This window comes from Artemia sp. Qi Xiang Cuo, chromosome 14 (genome assembly GCF_049724085.1).
Source record: "Artemia sp. Qi Xiang Cuo chromosome 14, ASM4972408v1, whole genome shotgun sequence".
NCBI lineage: Eukaryota > Metazoa > Arthropoda > Branchiopoda > Anostraca > Artemiidae > Artemia > Artemia sp. Qi Xiang Cuo.
Genome location: NC_142807.1, coordinates 41,786,931 through 41,807,063, shown reverse-complemented (window position 1 = coordinate 41,807,063; position 20,133 = coordinate 41,786,931). Strand labels below are relative to the sequence as shown.

At 36.2% G+C, this 20,133-nt stretch overlaps 1 protein-coding gene across 1 annotated transcript in view; it reads right to left on the bottom strand.

The window, feature by feature from the left end:
* The window catches only part of LOC148944481 (transmembrane protein 64), a 40,883-nt gene extending 24,812 nt beyond the window's left edge, over window positions 1-16,071 (bottom strand). Inside the window, exons 1-2 of the mRNA XM_089099938.1 lie at window positions 15,988-16,071; window positions 2,810-3,355 (exon numbers count right to left, since the gene is read on the bottom strand). Coding sequence (XP_088956064.1) covers window positions 2,810-3,325 — 516 coding nt within the window. The 5' untranslated portion in view covers window positions 3,326-3,355; window positions 15,988-16,071. The remainder of the gene's footprint in view (window positions 1-2,809; window positions 3,356-15,987) is intronic.
* Between the last annotated feature and the right edge of the window lie 4,062 nt (window positions 16,072-20,133).

Sequence of the window (20,133 nt, the reverse complement as noted above, 5' to 3'; positions counted from 1 at the left end):
ATAGCCCACAATTATGAAATTAGGCCATAATGATTTAAAAATAAATATTACCTTAAAAAAATCAAAAGGCATTGTGTTTGAGGTGTCTCAAATAAGACACCTAAGAAATATTTTGATAACGACTGGGGGTAAACGACTTTTGGGGATACTACTATTACTACTTCTGTTCTTACAATTTAAACAAATAAAAAGACTGTAAGTGTACCCAGGTTGTCAAAGAGCATAGATGGAATCTATTTATTTGGCAATCTGTCATCCTTCATCCGCAAAACGAGCCCTAGCCACCTCAACCTTTCTTTCATTATATCCCTAGAAAGCAGTATTGAATCACGTTTTTCGAACAGCCTACTGTAACGGGGACTCATTGTATTGGTACTCAGACGTTCTAGTGCCATTTTTAAGATTCGGAGTGATGGGGGGGTGGATACTCCCCCAACCTCGTATTTTCCCGATATGTAGCCTTATCTTATATAAATTTTGAGATGGCCATTTGTTGTCGTAGAAACTTCGATTAGGGCTCATTCGATTGGAAATTGAAAGGGGTAGTGCCCTTTTTAATAATCGAAAATGATTGAAGGGTAACTAACCCCTCCTCCCAAGCCCACCATTTCCCCAAACACATCCAATCAAAATTTTTAGATAGGCATTTTGTTCAACATAATTGGAGGGTCCAGAAATTATGTCTTTGAGGATGACACCCCCCCTCCCCCACAGCTCTCGGGGCAAAGGTTATAAGTTATACCCTGGGGAATATAAGGTATCATAGGCATCCACTCAAAATTTTGAGACAGCCATTTTGTTCAGCATAGTAGAATGGTCCAGCGACAATGTCTTTAGGGATATTAGGCATGTCAACTCCTCACCATTATGCAATTGGCTCATTATGCTTTAAAACTTAATGTTGCTATAAAATAAATCAAAAGGCATTGTGTTTATGGTTGCCAATAAGATACCTCAGCAATATATTGAGAACAACTGGTGGTAATACGTTAAATTTTTGGGAATACTACTATTACTACTTGTGCTCTTACAATTTAAATAAACAAGAAGATTGTAAGTGTATCCAGGTTGTCAAAGAGCAAAGATAGAACCCCCCCCCCCCACAATCCCAGGGGTCATATAAGGTTCCTATATAGAAAGGGTGATCGTATAAACTTCGGAGGGGACTCATTGGATTGCTAATCAGAAGTTTTAGTTCCCTTTTTGAGATTCAGAGTGATGGGAGGATGAATACCACCCTCCACACCTCGTATTTTCCCGAAATGCATCTGATAGAAATTTTGACATGACTATTTGTTGTTGTAGAAATTTCGAAAAAAGCTAATTCGATTGGAAATTGAAAGGACTAGTGCCCTTTTTAATAGTCGAAAGTGATTGGAGGGCAACTAAACCCCTCTCCCATGCCCACTATTTCCCCATTTTATTTATTTAAATGGGTATGGATTTAGAGAGTATTAATAAAACAGTCCAGCAACAATGTCTTTAGGGATATTAGGCACGCCAAATGCCCACAATTATGAAATTAGGCCATTATGCTTTAAAACTAAATATTACCTTAAAAAAATCAAAAGGCATTGTGTTTGAGGTGTCTCCAATAAGACACCTCAGCAATATATTGAGAACGACTGGGGGTAAACGACTTTTGGGGATACTACTATTACTACTTCTGTTCTTACAATTTAAACAAATAAAAAGACTGTAAGTGTATCCAGGTTGTCAAAGAGCATAGATGGAATCTATTTCTTTGGCAATCTGTCATCCTTCATCCCCAAAACGAGCCCTAGCCACCTCAACCTTTCTTTCATTATATCCTTAGAAAGCAGTATTGAAGCACATTTTTTGTACAGCCTACTGTTTGAAATAAAGTCTGCCAGCCAGGTACCCAGAACAATCTGTAAGCAATTTCTATGGAAAACATCTAGCAAATCTTCATCCACTTTTTGGAGCGCCCATGCTTTAGAGCCATATTTGACCACTGTCATCACTGTAGCTTTTAATATTCTAATCTTAGTTTGCAGACTTATCTTCCTATTGTTCCAAACTTTTTTTTAACTGTGAAAAAACAGCCTGAGCCTTGGCTGTTCTACTTTTAACATCTTCACTGCTCCCACTGTCTTTACTAATAATACTACCAAGGTAAGTAAAGCTGCCCACCTGATCAATTTTTTCATTACCCAACTTCACCTTTTCATCCTCGCTTAGTCCTAGCCTTAGTGACTTAAATCTTCTTAACATTAATTTTCAAACCTATTCTAGCACCCTGAACTTGCAAAACCTCTAAAAGTTCATTCAGTTTGCTCACACTTTCATCTAGGATGCTTAAATCATCAGTATAATCTAAGTCTTTTTCCTTATTCTCGTACATAGCACTAATCACTTTGATGTATTTGTCTGGTATATGCTATTAGAATAGAGAATAGAAAAAAAAGGACAACACAGAACTTGCTAACAGTACTGTAGAAATTTAGAATACGAATTTCCACAAAACTTAACAGCAAAAAGATGAAAACTTCTCAGATGAGAGACAAATAGGGATGAAACAAGCAAGAGAGAAACAGGAATAGATAGAGAGTATTTGCTATCTCCAATTTTACATTGATTTCAACAAAACTACATAAGTTTTTGACAGATTTTAGCTCAAACTTAAGGTAAATTCTTTCCCAAATTGGAGTCACTTACTAAAGGGTTTTGAAATAAAACCTTAATTCATGTAACCTATAGATTATAAATTAAACAAACATTCTCTATGCCACAAACACAATTTTTGGATTGTGAAAAACTGTTATAAATTAAAAAGAACTTTACTTACAGCAAATACTGCATTTTGCAGTCCAAATGGTATTGGTGTTAACCTTGAAATCATGACTACTTTGAATGAGTCAGAACCAGATATAACCATCAGCAAAGCCTTAAACATATCACCACTCAACAATCTCTCTGCTATACATTTTGCACAAAAGTACTTCACAGTTATATGTGAAACTAAAACACCAATACTGGCAGTTGTCACTACAACTAACATCCCATTTACCATGCCAAATAAAAATCCACATGCTAAATTTAGCAATATATAACCCCATGTGAAGGGTAAAGAAACAATGGTAAACATGATAACAAATATAAAATAAATAATAGGTGGTGATAGAGATTCTGCCCATAAAAGCAAACTGGATACATATTCTTTGAATTCAATGGCAAAAAACGTCAAAAAACTAAGGGTTAACACAGATGTAAGCAGCTGACATACTGTCCCAGGAGAAAGACAGCTACAATTAACAGATTCATTGGCTATATCTGGTGTTACTCTGCCGTTCTTTCCATCCATTTTATAGTTGTTGAGTTGCAGTTTATCAGCCTAAAACATATAAAGATATATGATTGGCATATTGACTAGCAGTTTTGTAATCTGTTAACAACTTGCTTTACTTCAAGCTGCTGAGGCTGTAAAATTACATTCAATAACTTTAGCCACATTAAATTTTTGTTGTTGTTGTTGTTTTTATTATACTCAGGCATCACTATCATTAAGTGCTCAGTAGCCAACAACAGTTAATCTTCCCATAGCCAGAGCAGTAAATATGGAGTCAAGGAACAGGTATCCATTTACTGCTAGGGAGTTCTGTGGAGGTATTAGAAACTGAGGCTTTGGATTCAGAAATGGAGAGTAGAACCTAGAATTCTCAAGAGTAGGGCTTGCTGTAAAAATAAACTCCCTGGTGAAGGCATCTACATATTAAACACCAGCCCAGATAAGTATAATACTAAAGTTACTTATCTACAATAAACTAAAACTTAAAATGGATCTAACTTGGACACCAAACATTTATTAGTCAAACTTTGTTCTACAAAGATTGCAAAATGGACTCAAAACTACTAAAACCTTTTTTAATATTTTTTTTTATATACTTTTGACTCTTTTTAAAGAGCATATTAGGTCCTAAACTAAAAGAGATAAGTATGTCTAAGTAAGTATGTCATGGTTGGTGGTTGATTTGACATGGTTCAAAAAATTAAATCTGAACAATGAGACACCATTAAAATCACAGTGTTAACCAGCCATCATCTCACAAGAGGACATTTAAAGAAGCGACCTAAATTAAGCTACATATCAAGAATCCGTCAAATGTATTTTTCAAGAAGAGTAATTAACCAGTGGAATGAATTGAAGGACTCTACTGTCAGCACTCCTTCCATCCAGTCTTTCAAACATCAACTTGACAAGGAGTGGGAGAAGAAACAGTGGAGGTTCGCTGGGAGTCATCAACTCAAGAGCACTACAGGTCCACACAACCTTAAAGCTCTCAAATGGATTAAGGTGATTCAGGTAAGGTGAATTATAAAGCACTAGTCTGGTCTCTGTATGTAGCAAATTACCTGACAATAGGATACTTTTTAGACTGAGAGATGCTGTAGACAAAGTTATGAAAGAAGAACAGTGTGGTTTTAGGAAGGATAGAGGATGCTTCAACAAAGTTTTCACTCTTAAATTAATAATTGAGAAGTGACTGAGTTATCAAACCCCTTTAGTCCTTAGTTTTAAAGATGAGCAGTTGGGTTCAGCTGATAGAAGAGCAGTAGTGAAGATCCTTTCCTTGTAAGGTATACCATATAAATATGTTAAAGTGATTAGTGCTATGTACAATAATAACACAGCTGCGGTTAAGGAAGGAATTGAAGTTTCTAGCTGTTTTTCTTTAATTAAATCAGGAGTTAATCAGGGCAGTGTTCTATCTCCATTTATTTTGATTATATTAATGGACTTTGTCCTAAGGAGCACAGAAAGGCAATGGAAGAACACAGAATCAAATTGGGAAGTAAACTCTCTTAGAATTAGATTATACTGATCATTGAAGCATCCTAGATGAAAATGTTAACAAAATAAACAAAATATTATTAACAAAATATTTTTAGAGGTTTTGCAAATTCCTGGTGCAAGAATAAGTTATGTTAAGAAGACTTAGTTGCTAAGACTAGGAATAAATGAAGGTGATGTTGAGTAGCAAGAAGACTGATCGAGAGGATAGCTTCACTTACCAAGGTAGTATTATTAGTAAAGATTTTGGGTGCAGTGAAGATGTTAAAAGCAGAATAGCCAAGGCCCAGGGTGTTTTTTCACAGTTGAAGTTTGGAAGAATAGGAAGATTGGTCTGCAAACCAGGACTAGAATATTCCATAGATGTATTCCAGAGAAATTGCCTACAGATTGTTTAGGAATTGTACCCACATTGCCTACAGATTGACTGTACCTCAAACAGTAAGCTGTACAAAAATGTGGTTCAATCCTGCTTTCTAGGACTAAAATGAAAGGGGATGAGATGGCTAGGGCACATTCTGCAAATGAAGGATGACAGATTGCCAAAGTTTGTCCTTATCAGCCAACTGTCTAGGGCTAATCAAAAAGGGGTAAGAGGGTGTTGTAAGGAAAGATTTAAGGAAAACAAGAGCTTCTTGGTAGGGTGTAAAGAGGGAGGCTTCAAATAGGCTGGGATGGAGGAGGAGCGTGCATAGCTTTGTTGGCCTTAGATGGCTTGTGTGGCACCCCCTGAAGCAGTAAATTCCTAGTGGGCTATATAATTTAGCTAAGATTAAAGTGAAAACATCATTTACCCTGAAATTTACTAAAATTTCACTAGAAATTTACCCTGAAACCTTACCAGAATTGAAATAATACTAGACTGCAACACAGATTTTTCTCCAACCGTGTGGTTGACCTATGGAACTCTCTTAGCCAGAACATAGTCATGTCTGCTAGTACTGAAACCTTCAAGTCAGAAATCAACAGAGATTGATGCAGCAAGCCATGGTACACAGTTTGGGATGTACCTAATGAGGCTAATGAGAGAAAGGATGAGATAGCAAGGGCACATTATGCAAATGAAGGACAACAGATTGCTAAAGTTTGTCCTTATCAGCCAACTGTCTTGGAATAAAAAAAAAGTAGCTCAATCCGAAATAGGGTGAGAGGATGCTGTAAGGAAACATTTAAAGGACACAAGAACTTCTTGGAAGGGTGTAAAGAGGTTTTAAATAGACCAGGATGGAGGAGGAGTGTGCATAGCTGTGTTGGCCTCAGGTGGCTTGTGTGGCATGCCCTGAAGAGTTACCAAAAATGAAGTAGTACTAGTCTGCAACACAAATTTTTCTCCAACAGTGAGGTTGACTTAAGGAACTCTTAGCCAGAATATAGTCATGTCTCCTAGTATTAAACCCTTCAAGTCAGCCATCAACAGAGGTTGGTGCATTCAAGCCATGGCACACAGTTTGGGATTCACATGACAAGCTCAGTCCCCCATAGCCTATCATTGACCAGGATCTACAGGATTTGACCTTATTTCTGGCAAGTGTAATTTAAGTCAATTCAATTTATATATAGCCTATAGGCTACTAAGGCAACCCTATATTATGGACCATGATGGTAGGGGGGGGGGGGTGTAATGTCAGAAATGTAAATATGATATTTGATAAGTGCATAAAATAAGGAATCTAATATTCAAGAAACCAGCTTCTAGATTCACATGTCAGTTTGCAAGGCTACCATAAAGTATCCAACTTGTCATCCAATTATTGCCACTGGGGAACACTGGCACTGGTCAAAACCTCTTTCACTGTCACCCCAATTAGCTACTCTACTGGATGCGCCCACATGCTGAAACCATCTTTTTGATATTTCAGTTACTGAAAATAAAAGCCACCCTCCTGTCAGAATTGGCTGTGTATACAGGAGTCCATCTGTGCCAAAACCTGAGGAAACTGATAGGAAACTGGCAGAGCTCATCTGCAAAATTACAGACACCCACCATGGGGACCTAATAATTCCAGGTGACCATCAACCTGCCTAACATAACCTGAAAAGACCAGTTTCCCTATGTCTCTTCTGGTCCTACAAGCCCAATTGTTGACATTGTTCATGATGCTCTTCTCCACCAAATCGTCAACCCGCCAACATGTTTTAGGGATGGTCAGCAACCAGGCCTTCTCAACTTAATATTTCTCTGAAGACCAGAAGCTCTGCTATCCACCTATACATGCCCCCAATTGGGAAGAGTGACCATGTGGCCATACATATTAGAACAACTTTCCTCAGAACAACAAATCACTACATCAAGAAGGCCTTCATTAATTATGAGAAGATTTGAATGGATCTTGGCAGCATTACATGAGATAATGTCTTATCTGCCTCTCTAGAACAGCAATGGCAGCACTTCAAAGGATTAATAATAAATAAAGCAAACCAATACACCTCAAGTAAACTTATCCCCAAACCAGAAACACTCCCAGTAATGGCAAAAGGGATTAAGAGGGAAATCAACTATAAAAGAAGATATTGAAAAAAATACAAAAAGTACCAATTACCTGAATACAGAGAGAAGCATTGCAATAGCCAGAACAAACTGAAGAACTTGATGCAGGCCTTGCATATGAATTTTGAATCTAAACTTGCTGATGAAGCCAAGACTAACACAAAAAAGTTTTGGCAGCATGTCTCTAGCCAAGACCACAATAGACAATGTATTAAAAAATAGATAACAAGCAAGATGGAGAAGTTAAAGAGACTAATGAACTTGCTAATGTACTGAAACAACAATATGCCTCAGTTTTCACCACTGAGCCTGGTGGCCCTTTACCTTCCTCACCAAACTATAATATATAAACCCCAATGGAGGGCACCACGGTATCATCTACTGAGATCCTTAAACATTTGAAAAAGTTGAATCCTAACAAGTCACCAGGACCTGATAATATACATCCTAGGCTACTAAAAGAAATTGCAGAAGTGATAGCAGATCCCCTGACAAGAATCTTCTAGACATCACTTACCACTAGAGAGCTCCCCACAGACTGGAAAGTAGCCAATATAACTCCAGTATTCAAAATATGACTTTACCAAGCCTGAGAATTATCAACCTATCAGCCTAACCTCAGTCGTGGTTAAGATGATTGAACGCATAGTTAATGATTCATTGCTCAAACATTTAACCACAAACAAGATCTTGTCATCCAAGCAGCATGGATTCCAGTCAGGAAAATCAACTAAAACAAACTTGTTGGGACCATATGTGATAATTACAAACCTGATTGACCAAGGACATCCAGTTGACCAACTGCTGCTAGACTTTGCTAAGGCCTTTGACAAAGTGCCCCATAGTTGACTGCTCTCAAAATTTTTGGCTGCTGGTATATCAATACATCCCTGATAGCCGGCTGATGAATTTTCTCACTAACTGCAAGCAGAAAGTCTATTTATTTGAGACAGGTGGCCAGCCAATCTACTCTGACAAGGCCATAGTAATGAGTGGGGTACCACAGGGAACTGTATTAGGCCCAACACTTTTCCTGATTTACATGAACAATATTTCCAATCATGTGGATAACAATATGCATTTGTTTGCTGATGATCCAAACTTTTTGGCATTGCTAAGCCACAGACAATCCAACACGATCTTGACAGGTTGCAAAATTGGACTCAAGACTGGCTTCTCCAATTCAATACAAGCAAATGCTGTATTTTGCACCTTGGACCTACTAACCCAATGGCCACATATTGAATTTTAAATCCAATCAGTAATACAAAGGACCATCTAGTGAAAAAAGAAGAAGAAAGGGACCTTGGTGTGATTGTTGATGGGGGGGTTGAGGTTCCACAGCCATGTCCAGCATGTTGTCTCCCAAGCAAACTCTACCCTTGGCCTATTTAAAAAGGACCATCAGTAGCCAAGAGGCAACAATATTCATAAAACTTTTTAAGGCTGATTTTGGCATGTGCCTGGCTGGCCCTTCTTACCAGCAATATGTTAGGCTCATTGAAAATGTCCAGAGGCAAGCAACACAGTGCATGAAAAGCCTAAAGTTGGCTTCATATAAGGAATGTCTCAAGCAGCTCAAACTACCTACCCTTGTCTATAGACACATGTGTACAGAGGCGTCATTGGGGGGGGGAGGGCTGGCTGAGGCTATAGCCCCACCCTGATTTTAGAAGGGGTCCCAAATTAGGCCCAACACTTTTCCTGATTTACATGAACAATATTTCCAATCATGTGGATAACAATATACATTTGTTTGCTGATGATCCAAACTTTTTGGAATTGCTAACCCACTTTTTGGAATTGTCATAATCTCTGTTGATTTGGTTTTAAGTGTGAAAAAAATTGCATAGAAAAGTTATCTCAATTAAAACAAATCCATTTCTAATTTAGCTGTAATTCACAATTATTTGGGCTAAATTCCCAAACAAATTTATTTAATATTCCTTTTACATATATTGTAACATATTTTATTGCATTGATGTTACAGCTATGATGACCAACTTTCACTACAATAAAGTAATTGACCCAGGGTCAGTAATAAAATTATAAATTGTAATTACAATGGAGCAGTGATCCTTTCCATATATACCTATTATGTACTCTACATTTCTTTGGGACTGTTTGTGAATCTGTTCTGAGTTGTGTGTGACTCAGGTCTTCTCTGTTTCTGGACTTAGTAAATAAAACAAAATTTTGTACAATGGCAGACTTTTTGAATTCCAAGTAGCCATAAACGTATTATTATTAATAGAAGCCAGACCACATGGGATTTTGAAACTTCCTTGTGCTTTTTCTTCTTCCAGTCAACATGTTAAATTTGAAATCATTCAAAATGATTATTTCATGAATTTTGTTTCTTAAATTGTCTTGAAATTTAGCTTCTTGAATTGGAAAAAATCAAAGAGGGAATTTTCCAACCAGTATTTTTTTTAGAGTTCAGGAAAGATAAGAAAGACAAGAAAAAATATATTATATAACAGGACAATTCAAAGAATCAATAAAGATTTTGAAGAATAATACTTAATCTCACACACCAAAGATCAGAACAAAATGGGAATATGAAAAAGGAACATTTGTTAATAAGACAGTTAAAAAGAAATTGTACTAACAATCAAAGACCAAATATTTTGACTTCACAAACGAAAGGATTTATCAGCAGGGGGGGGGGGGCGTAGCTTGAAACAACCTATAAAAAAAGTGAGAAAAAATTAGAAATTTAAAAGATAATAGCTATACAAAAACAACCTGAGCATAAAAAGAAAAACTCAGACTAATCAATTGGTGTCAGTTCAAGAAAATTAATGATGAGGAAGAGGAATTTACTGCTGAACATCCAGAGGGGGTGAAAATTTGTTGTTTATTAAATTTTTCTTTGAAAATTCCAAGGCAGTGTCATAAGCAACCAATTTTCAGGTGGGCAAGCCTGTGTTATATCAACTGCACCACATGCAATTTTTATTAACTGCCATCCTCATAGACTCAACCTTGTGTTGGGTCATTCCATTCAGGACTTGAGATGAATGGCTCCTTTTTTCTTCACTCTTTAAGAGCAATACTGTTTAACCACAAATAGTAGTACACCCTACCAACTGTTTGTTAGTATTCAGAAAGTTTTTGGCATAACATGTCTTCAGCTGGAGAAATCATCTACTAGAAGATGGGCACACTGGAATATGTCAGTGAGCAAAGTACTGAATAGATACAACTGTATTTTGGCTGTTTTATGAATTAGCAGGACATTAGTAATGGGGAATCTGCTGCTCAGGTGCACGGACTCATAACCATACATCAGACATTTGAATTTATATTTATACTCAATCCAGGAAAAAAAAATTCTGCCATGAACTCTGTGTGAGCAGCTGCAGAATTTAGACCTAGTTTTCTCTAGTAGCTAGTGGTCTTATTGTAGGTATGCAAGATAAAATTATAGACATGCAAACCAATGATGGTTTTGAAGAAATTTTTCGTAAAGCAAAATAATTTTCTTGTGAGTGGAGTCTGGATGAAGACCTTTTGCAACATTTTCAGAATTATTATTCGTCACGTAAAAGCCAAAGCGTGTACAGGAAGTAGCTTCCCGCTTACGTGATTATGTAACCATTTCGACATTAGGAAAAAGCAATCTTACTGAAGTGAAAAATAAACTAAAATACTTTTAGAAGGGGTCATTTACTTGAGACAGACAGATTGTGCTCCAAGTTTGAAAGTTGCTTTGTGAATCCACCTTGCACTGTACCAATACTAGCCAACTAGCTAGTATAGCATTGCATTACAAAGAAGCTTACATTGACACAATTCTGTTGGCCTTGCAAATGGATCTTGTGAGAAGATGTACACTCATTAGTTAATACACAAAAATATTTCTTTGAACTTTGCAATTGTCTGAAAGCAGTGTCAATAGCATATTCAAAAATTTGAAAATTATGCAACTCTTCATTACTCTGTCTATTACAAGGGCTAGTAGTGAGAGATTCTTTCTATGCTAAGCCTGATTAAAACCTATTTAAGATCAACAGTAGGCGACGAAAAGCTCAGTGACCTGACGTTGATATTTAGTGAAAAGGCTCTTAGGAAATTGTTTGACTTCAGTGCTATGGTTAGGAAATATTTTTAAACATATAAAATTATTGTATAAAATTAAAGAATATAAAATATATTGTTAGAAAGATAGTTTTAGAAAAATGAGACCTTATTGGTTCTCAGTGTTACAATAAAGCTGTAAATTACTTTCCAAGTTAAGTTCTCTGTGTATTCATTAAACACTTTTAAATTGCTTCTTACTATTATTAGTTGATTTTAGGAGAGACCTGTGCTAACCACTATGAAGAATTATTGCTCTTCAATAACTGTGAGCCGACCAATTAAGGGGGCCCATAGAGGTTGCTTAGCCCCTCCTTAGTTCAGAATGAAATGACACCACTGCATGTGTAGTGATATGATGCTGACTTATAAACTCCAAAAGCAAAACTCTACCATCTTCAAAGGGAACCACAGTACCAGCTATCATCTCACAAGAGGACATTCAAAGAAGCTACCAAAATTAAGCTCCAGATTAAGAATCCATCATTATTTTTCAAGAAAAGTAATTAACCAGTGGAATGAATTGAGGGACTCTACTGTCAGTGATCTTTACACCCAGTCTTTTAAACATCAGCTTCACAATGAGTGGGAAAATAAGCAGTGGATATTCAACTGGGAGTCATTAACTCAAGAGCACTACACATCTGGAGGGCCTTAAAGCTCTCAAATGGACTAAGGTAAGGTGAATAGTAGACTAATAAGGTAAAATTCTACTTTAGCTACTTTTGGCCACCTTGGGAAAGGGGTTAGGTTAGGAAAATGAAACTTTCAGGGATGGGTCTACAGGCTAAAGTATGTCCTGTGAAGGTATTTTGAGGTACCTTCCTCTATTCTTTCTCTCTCTAGAGGGTCCTGACCTTTAAAAAACTGTATGTTATCAAAGTGAAACCTTGCAAAATAGATCTTCTGCTTAAATGAAGTTCAACAAAATAGTTTTCAGCTTCACAACTTTGCTTAATCCTAATTTATAAGGTTTTAAAGATGTGCAAACACATTTCCTAAATTTTGGAAAAAAAAAACATTGATATGGATTAAAATTCTACTCAAATAAAAGGAATTGCAATTTCAGAAATAAAGCCAGAGAAAAAGGAACTGATAACTGAAAATTAAGATAAAATGTTGTTTTGTCAAAATGTCAATAGGTAGGCCTATAGGACCTGGGTAAAAATTTACAATTGCTACTCTTGATAAGGAGACATGTTAAGAAAACAATTCTTACTTTAAAATATGTATAATAATCCTAGTTAACATATTATCCAAGGGGAGAACCTTTATCCACAAATCTTTCCTCTTTTTCCAACTTAAAAGAAAAAAAAATACAATTTTTGCATACAGTACTCTCAATGCAATGTGTAAATCTTTTGAAATTGTTGCTATAAATTTGTTTTCATAGATGACATTGAATCCTGTTATTAAGTTCCATTTTTTTTTAACAAGATTTTAAAATACACTTCTAAGACATTGAAGAATATCTCAGAATCTATATACTAACAGAATATATATCCCTACCCCCCTAGTGTGCAAATATATACCCAAAATTACATTTTGAGTCTAAATATAATATTAATTTGAATAACAGATGAATTTTTTCCCCATGATGTGAAACTATATACCCTGACTTTGATATTTTTAGGTGTTGAGGTAAGGTTCATTTGGTTATATTTAGATTCAGAATACAATTTTGGGTATATATTTGCACACTAGGGAGGTGGGGGTATATATTCTGTTAGTATATGGTTTCTAAGATATTCTCCAATGTCTTAGAAGGGTATTTTGAAATTTTGTTTAAAAAAATTGAACTTAATAACAGGATTCAACATCATCTATAAAAACAAATTTATAGCAACAATTTCAAAAGATTTACACATTGCATTGAGAGCATGCAAAAATACAAATTTCTTTTCTTTTAAGTCTGAAAAAGAAGGAAAAAAGGGGAAAGACTTGAGGTTAAAGGTTCTCCCCTTGGATAATGTTAACTAGGATCATTATACATATTTTAAAGTAAGAATTGTTTTCTTAACATCTCTCCTTATCAAGAGTAGCAATTGTAACTTTTTACCTTGACCTGTCATGTGGGCAAATTTCAGGACCCTCTAGAGGGAGAAGGAGTGAAGATAGGTAGGCTACTTCAAAATACCTTCCTGGGACATAGGCCTATTTTAGCCTTTAGACCAATCTCTGAAAGTTTCATTTCCCTAATCTAACTACTTTCCAAGATATCAAAAAGTAGCTAAAGTAGAAGGTAAATATCTACCAAATCATATTATTGAGTTAGGAATAAAGTGAATACACCATTTGATGCCTTTTTTAGGTCAATATATACCAAATCATATTATTGAGTTAGGACTAAAGTGAATACACCCATTTGATGCCTTTTTTTATGCTTTTTACTAAGATAAAACGCATTTATAGCGGAATTGAATTACAGCCCCCCCCCCCCTATATAGGCTATACCTAACCTACCCCTGCATTGGCCGATATAGGGGGGGGGGGCTGAAATTCATTTCCGATAGAAATGCTTATTATATTCGTAATCAGCATAAAAAAAGGCATGGAATGGTGTATTCACTTTAGTCCTAACTCAATAATATGATTTGGTATAAATTGACCCTTTTTTATGCTGATTACAAATATAATAATCATTTCTATTGGAAATGAATTTCAGCCCCCCCCCCTATAGGCCAGTCAATATATACCAAATCATACTATTGAGTTTTAAATAAAGTGAATACACCATTTGATGCCTTTTTTTATGCTGATTATGAATATAATAAGCATTTCTATTGGAAATGAATTTCACCCCCCCCCCCTATATAGGCTATACCTAGCCTAACCTAACCCTGAATTGGCATATATAGGGGGGGGGGGGACTGAAATTCATTTCCAATAGAAATGCTTATTATATTTTTAATCATAATAAAAAAGGGCATCGAATGGTGTATTCACTTTATTCCTAACTCTATAATCTGATTTGGTAGATATTGACCTATATGCCAATTCAGGGTTAGGTTGTAGAAATATATACCCTGAAATGGCATATATAGGGGGGGTGCTGAAATTCATTTCCAATAGAAATGATTATTATATTCATAATCAGCAAAAAAAAGCATCAAATGGTATATTCACTTTATTCCTAGCTCAATAGGGTAAGACACCCAGTAGTCGGACACTTCAATCACTTTGAAAACTTTTTGACATTTAAACTACTCTAATTACTGTATTATACCACCTAGAAACTTAATTTTTGTATCAAAAAATTTCTGAAGAATTTCTGAACAAGAAGGTTACTAATTCAAATAGTTTCACTTGTACAGCGCCTCCTATTTTTGAATTTACTAACAAGTGACAATTCTGCCTAAACTCGGACATACAAACGGCTCAGTGTAAATAGTGATTAAAATAGTATAAAAGATAATGTCCAAGAATAGGCAGGTGGCCGACTACTGGGTGTCTTACCCTAATATGATTTGGTAGATATTTACCAAGTACAATTTTACTGACTAATAATTTTATTTGTTTAGCTCATTTTCTTTTAAATTACCTTAAATCACAGCTTGGAGTGAAATAAGGACTTTCAATCCTGTTGAATCACTCCTTATGATGACTGTTGTAGTTGGTTAAGTTCTGGTGGAAGATTCTGGTGCTTCCCAGTCAAACTTCCATGGTGTATCTTTCCACTCAGCATCCAGATGCCGTTTGAAAGCATCTGTTGATTCAGCAGCAACAGTGTCCTCCTTGAGGTTATTCCAGAGGTTCTCAATCCGATTCGAGAAGAAATTGCATCTTGCTCCAGTTGTAGCGTGATGTTTGCGGATTCGTCTAAGGTGTCCTTGTGTTTTGTGGGAGGTGTCGATCTCCAGGATCTCATTTTCTCGATTGGTTGAGAGGAGTTTGTGCGCCTGGATCATGTCTCCACGTTTCCGTCTGTATACTAAGGAGGGGAGGTTGAGTTCCTTCAGCCGTTCACTGTATGTCTTGTTTTCCATGCCGACAATCATCTTAGTGGCCCTTCGTTGGATTTGCTCAAGAACTGCATGGTCCTTTTTGAATCGAGGGGTGGCCAGTATTGTCCCCACCTCCAGTCTAGGTCTTACTAATCCTTTGTAGAGTTTGGTGATTACGTGTTTACTCCTACTGGTGATGCTGTGTTTGATGATGCCTAGGGCTCTACTAGCATTGGCTGAGATTTTTTGTGAGTGGGAGCTGAATTTCAACTGGGAGTCAACGATGACGCCAAGGTCACTCTCCTCCTGGACAGGCTCAATTGTGTGGTGACTTCCAGAATTTTGGAGTTCCTAGTTAACTCCTTTAACTTCCTAGTTAAAGTGTTAACTAGGCTAAATATTTACTGAAACTGGTACTCTAACCCTATTTTTATAACATAAGATTGTAACTATGCAACATATAAAGAGGTTAAACTTTAAAATAGCTCCCAGAAATTAAGTTTGGAAAGTAGATAAATTCTTGAATGTTTTATTAACCTTGATCTACAGCTTTCAAAGAAAGCCTACAAAACTTGTTTGCTTATCTAAAAATTGACTGAATAGGTTAAGTTACTTTTCACCAGAACAATATATGCGATAACAACAATAATATTACTTACAAATATATTCAGGCTTTCCTCTTATTATGGGATAGGCTAATAAAATGAACAGAAATGTAGGTCAGGGTAAAATGCTCATTTTTCCGTTGTTTCTTCGAAAAACGGAATTTATTACAGGAACGTCATCTATTTTGTAATTCGCAGACAAGCAGTGTTCCATAGTCACGCTTGAATCATCTTTTCCGTCAACACGACAAGGAATTATACCGTTTTATTTGATTTTCTTAAAACACAGTGGGTTTTTAATTTCCAAAATATTTAAATTATGACAGGAAAATCTGTTGTTTTCTATGACGACATAGAAATTATAAATTCAAAATACATGGTTAATTGATGACTATTGTAATGAATGTTTGTCCTGGCATAGTGGTTTTGACCTTAGCTTGGAATACGGAACTCAGATATCGACTTCTGCTGTAGCAGCACATTGCAGGACTTACACAGGGATCGTCCCTAGTAGTCAAGAAGTTTCGTTAATCTGATAATTTACTTACTATTGTAATGATAATTCGAGCGCGTTCAAAAAGGTCAACGTGCATTAGAAATCATTATTTAACTGGATAAAGGGTGATAGCTGGTTAATTCAGTACTAAAGGGTATTAAAGTTTGACATTTGAAATTAGCAATTACCACTAAAAAATGCGCTTGATTTGCGTTTCGGAGCCAACCCAAAAGGTGCAGATCAAAAGCTGAGGAGCAAAATGTCAACATGATGTTAAAAGTCTGTTGACTTTATAATGCTAATTCAAATTCGGCTCATATTGCTACTCCAAAAAGCCCAGCCGGGGGAACACTGCTTTTCGTTTATCTAATTTTCGCCTTGCATGAAAAACCCACCTTCAATGCGCGTGATGCGCTTTTTCACCCTTAAAAAAACAATCGAGACTGAGTATGCCATAAACAGTCAAAAGGCACAGACTGCTGCAACTGAAAAAAAAACTATATATAAGACATTGCTTGAAACAATCGACTTATCAGAGAAATCTTATTAATTAAAAAAAAAACCTTTCCAAAAAGGAAAATATTCTGGAAAAAAGAACTGAACGATATTAAAGCCTAAGACATACCGAAATAAAATAAAAATTTATAACAAATATAAATTACTAAGTACGACTAGGTCAACCCTAAAACGAAGAGAAACTAAAATGAATTGTCAAGTAAAACATAAAACAAAAGGTACTAGAACAAATAAGTACTCTAAAATCTTAAATATTTCCGAACTGCGTTGTTTCAGTCTTCATCATTCTAAAAACCAATTAGAAAATTGAGCAATTAGAAGATTGAAATTTTTTAAATCGCAACATCGGACTTTTATATAGTTCTCATGCTTCATACTGCATACAAAAAGCAACATTTCTGAATAACGTGAAATTCCTTTGCTCTAGTCTATTTTGAAGAAACATTTTTCAAAAAAATTTTTATCAAAGAAAATAAAATTCATATCAATCCTCAAGTGATCAAAAATAAAGTTACATAACTATCCACACTTAAAACAAATATAAATTACTATCCATAAAGAAAATAAACCCAAATCAAAATGAATGCTTATATGAAACATATAGATAATTTTGAATTGTTCCCCTCGTCAATTCTCGAGATATTAAAGACAATAGACTGTTCTCAGTACTTCACCGTAAACAGATACTAAGTTGCACTCAGGCTAATAGTCTTTAGGTGGATTGGAGACACATATTGGTACCCCCGTATTTCCTCTAAATTTGATCTAACTTTGCTTTTTTCCCCAAACCCCAGAAGCCTCAGTTCGCTCCAAACCGGTCGCTCCCAAGATACTGCACATATACGGTTTAAATAGTGTTGACATATATTCTCTTTTGATTTATTCCTGTCCCTAGACTAAAGTCAAAATTCCAGATTTATTTGAACCCTAGCTCTCTCCTAATATTTAGAGTTGATCACCTCAGCTTTTCTTGAGACAAAGTATATGCGCTATTTTGATAAGCATATTACACATTGTTTCTTTCAACATACATCACTAATTCATCGGAAATGTGTTCCAGGATAACAGGGGCTTATAGTGTAAAATATTTCAAACAGAGCGGAAACCCAAATCTTTAGACTCTTTCTCCTCTGATCCTTCCCACTAGAAAAACTCATTCCAAAAAAATACAAGGTGGGGATGAAAAATAACTCACCGTCTGCTCCCACAAACATGCAATCTCTTGATAACCTGCAATAAAAAATACGGAAAGTTTTTGACATCATCGAAGAATTAATGCTAACTAAACAATGCCCAAAAAATCAATTAAAACTTATGACAAAATATAAATAAATCTTATATAACATTTATTCTTAACAAAAAACTTTTCATAGTTCTCTTAAAAAACCAAGCTTTTAGGACTACTGGATATCGGCCGGAATTGAGCTCCGAGCACGCCCCACAGTAGTGGAAAGACTGAAGTCTAAACCTACAGAGGGAGTGACTTGCGTTACATCATCTCTGTTGCGAAATATGTAGTGTTTATTTCCCTCATTACTTGAAGTAGTCTAAACAGAACGATGGGAGCTCTCCGTGGAAATATTGATGTGCCAGCGAAGATATGCATAAACTATTAAATATTCGTCATATTCAGAAGATCAACAGGACTGCGTGTAATTAATTTTAAAAATCTAGGTAATTACTCTTGAAGCTGGTAAGTATATGCAAGGAGAGACCAAAATTCAATATCCACACAGACGAACAATAGTACAGATAAAAATAAATTAGAGAGTAGTATAAAACACGGAGGATAGGGTAAGAAAGTACTTAGTTCAGTTTCCGGATGATTCAAATTGTACACGAAATTTTCACACATATTAGTTTATAGTGTCGCCTAAACGATATATTTCCATCAGAAGAATTCCAAGGAATCGTATGTCGGTCCGGTTGGCGACTCTTAGTGCATAAAATTCAGTTATCATGTGGCTATTGACGCCTGTATGATAAAAAATTGGAAGATCTGGCTTCTTTACATTTAAGATTGTAGATTTCCATCAAACCAATTGAATATCATATTGTCTCGGTTATTATTTTTAGCTTGAATACAAGGGCTGGCTCATCTAGAGCTGCGGAGCCTAGAGTAGGGCCTACTGTCATCCACGAACGCAGTGATTCTTCCTGATTATTAGATGTAGACGTCGACACAGTTTAAAAGTAACTTTTCTGACACAATCTGCAGTAGAAATTGGAAGTTGGGGGGCTAAAAATTCATTTTATGTGCCTGACACAGATGGAGAAAATTGATGGCCCAAGATTTGAACCTAGGGGTACGCCGATTCAACTGGAATTTGCTCGTCTGCAGTCTCAGCGGCAATGAATTTACCAGTGAGGTGTGAAGATAAGCATGACAATGCTTCCGGACTTACACCAAGATGAGACAGCTCATAGATGAGGATCCTGTGTGTAAGATTGTAAAAATATTTCTTTACGTCAAGGAAAATGGCTACAGGAATAAGGCCAAAATCTAGAGGCTGTCATATCAGAGGCAACGCTATAGCGTTGCCTATAGCAAAGGCCATACGGCTCCAATGTTTTATTATTATTTTTTTTTTCCAGAGGCACTTCATATGGAAGAGGTCGTCGTAGAAAGTTCAAAGGGGGCTCATCCGAATGGAAATCGAGAGTTCTAGTGCACTTTTTAAGGGTCAAGAGTGATTGGAGGGCAACTAGACCCCCCCACGCCCATCATTCCTCCAAACACATCTAATCCAAATTTTGAGATAGCCATTTTGTTCAGCGTAGTTGATTTCCAGATAAAAAATATGTTTTTGAGGAGGACACTCCCCCAAAACCCATAGGGCAAGGGTTTTAAGCTATGCCCTGGGGGCATATAAGGTTTTTATGGAAGGCGCTGTCCTAGAAACTTCAAAATAGGCTCATTCGATTGGACATTCAAAGGGCTAGTGCCCTTTTTAATAGTCGAAAGTGATTGGAGGGCAACTAGCCACACCTCCCCCCCCCGCCCATCATTCCCCCAAACAGATCCAATCAAAAATTTTAGTTAGCCATTTTGTACAGCGTATTTGATTTCCAGATAGAAAATATTTTTTGGAGGAGGACACTCCCCCACAACCCTCAAGGCAAGGGTTTTAAGTTATACCCTGGGGGCATATAAAGCTTTTATAGAAGGCGCTGCCGTAGAAACTTCA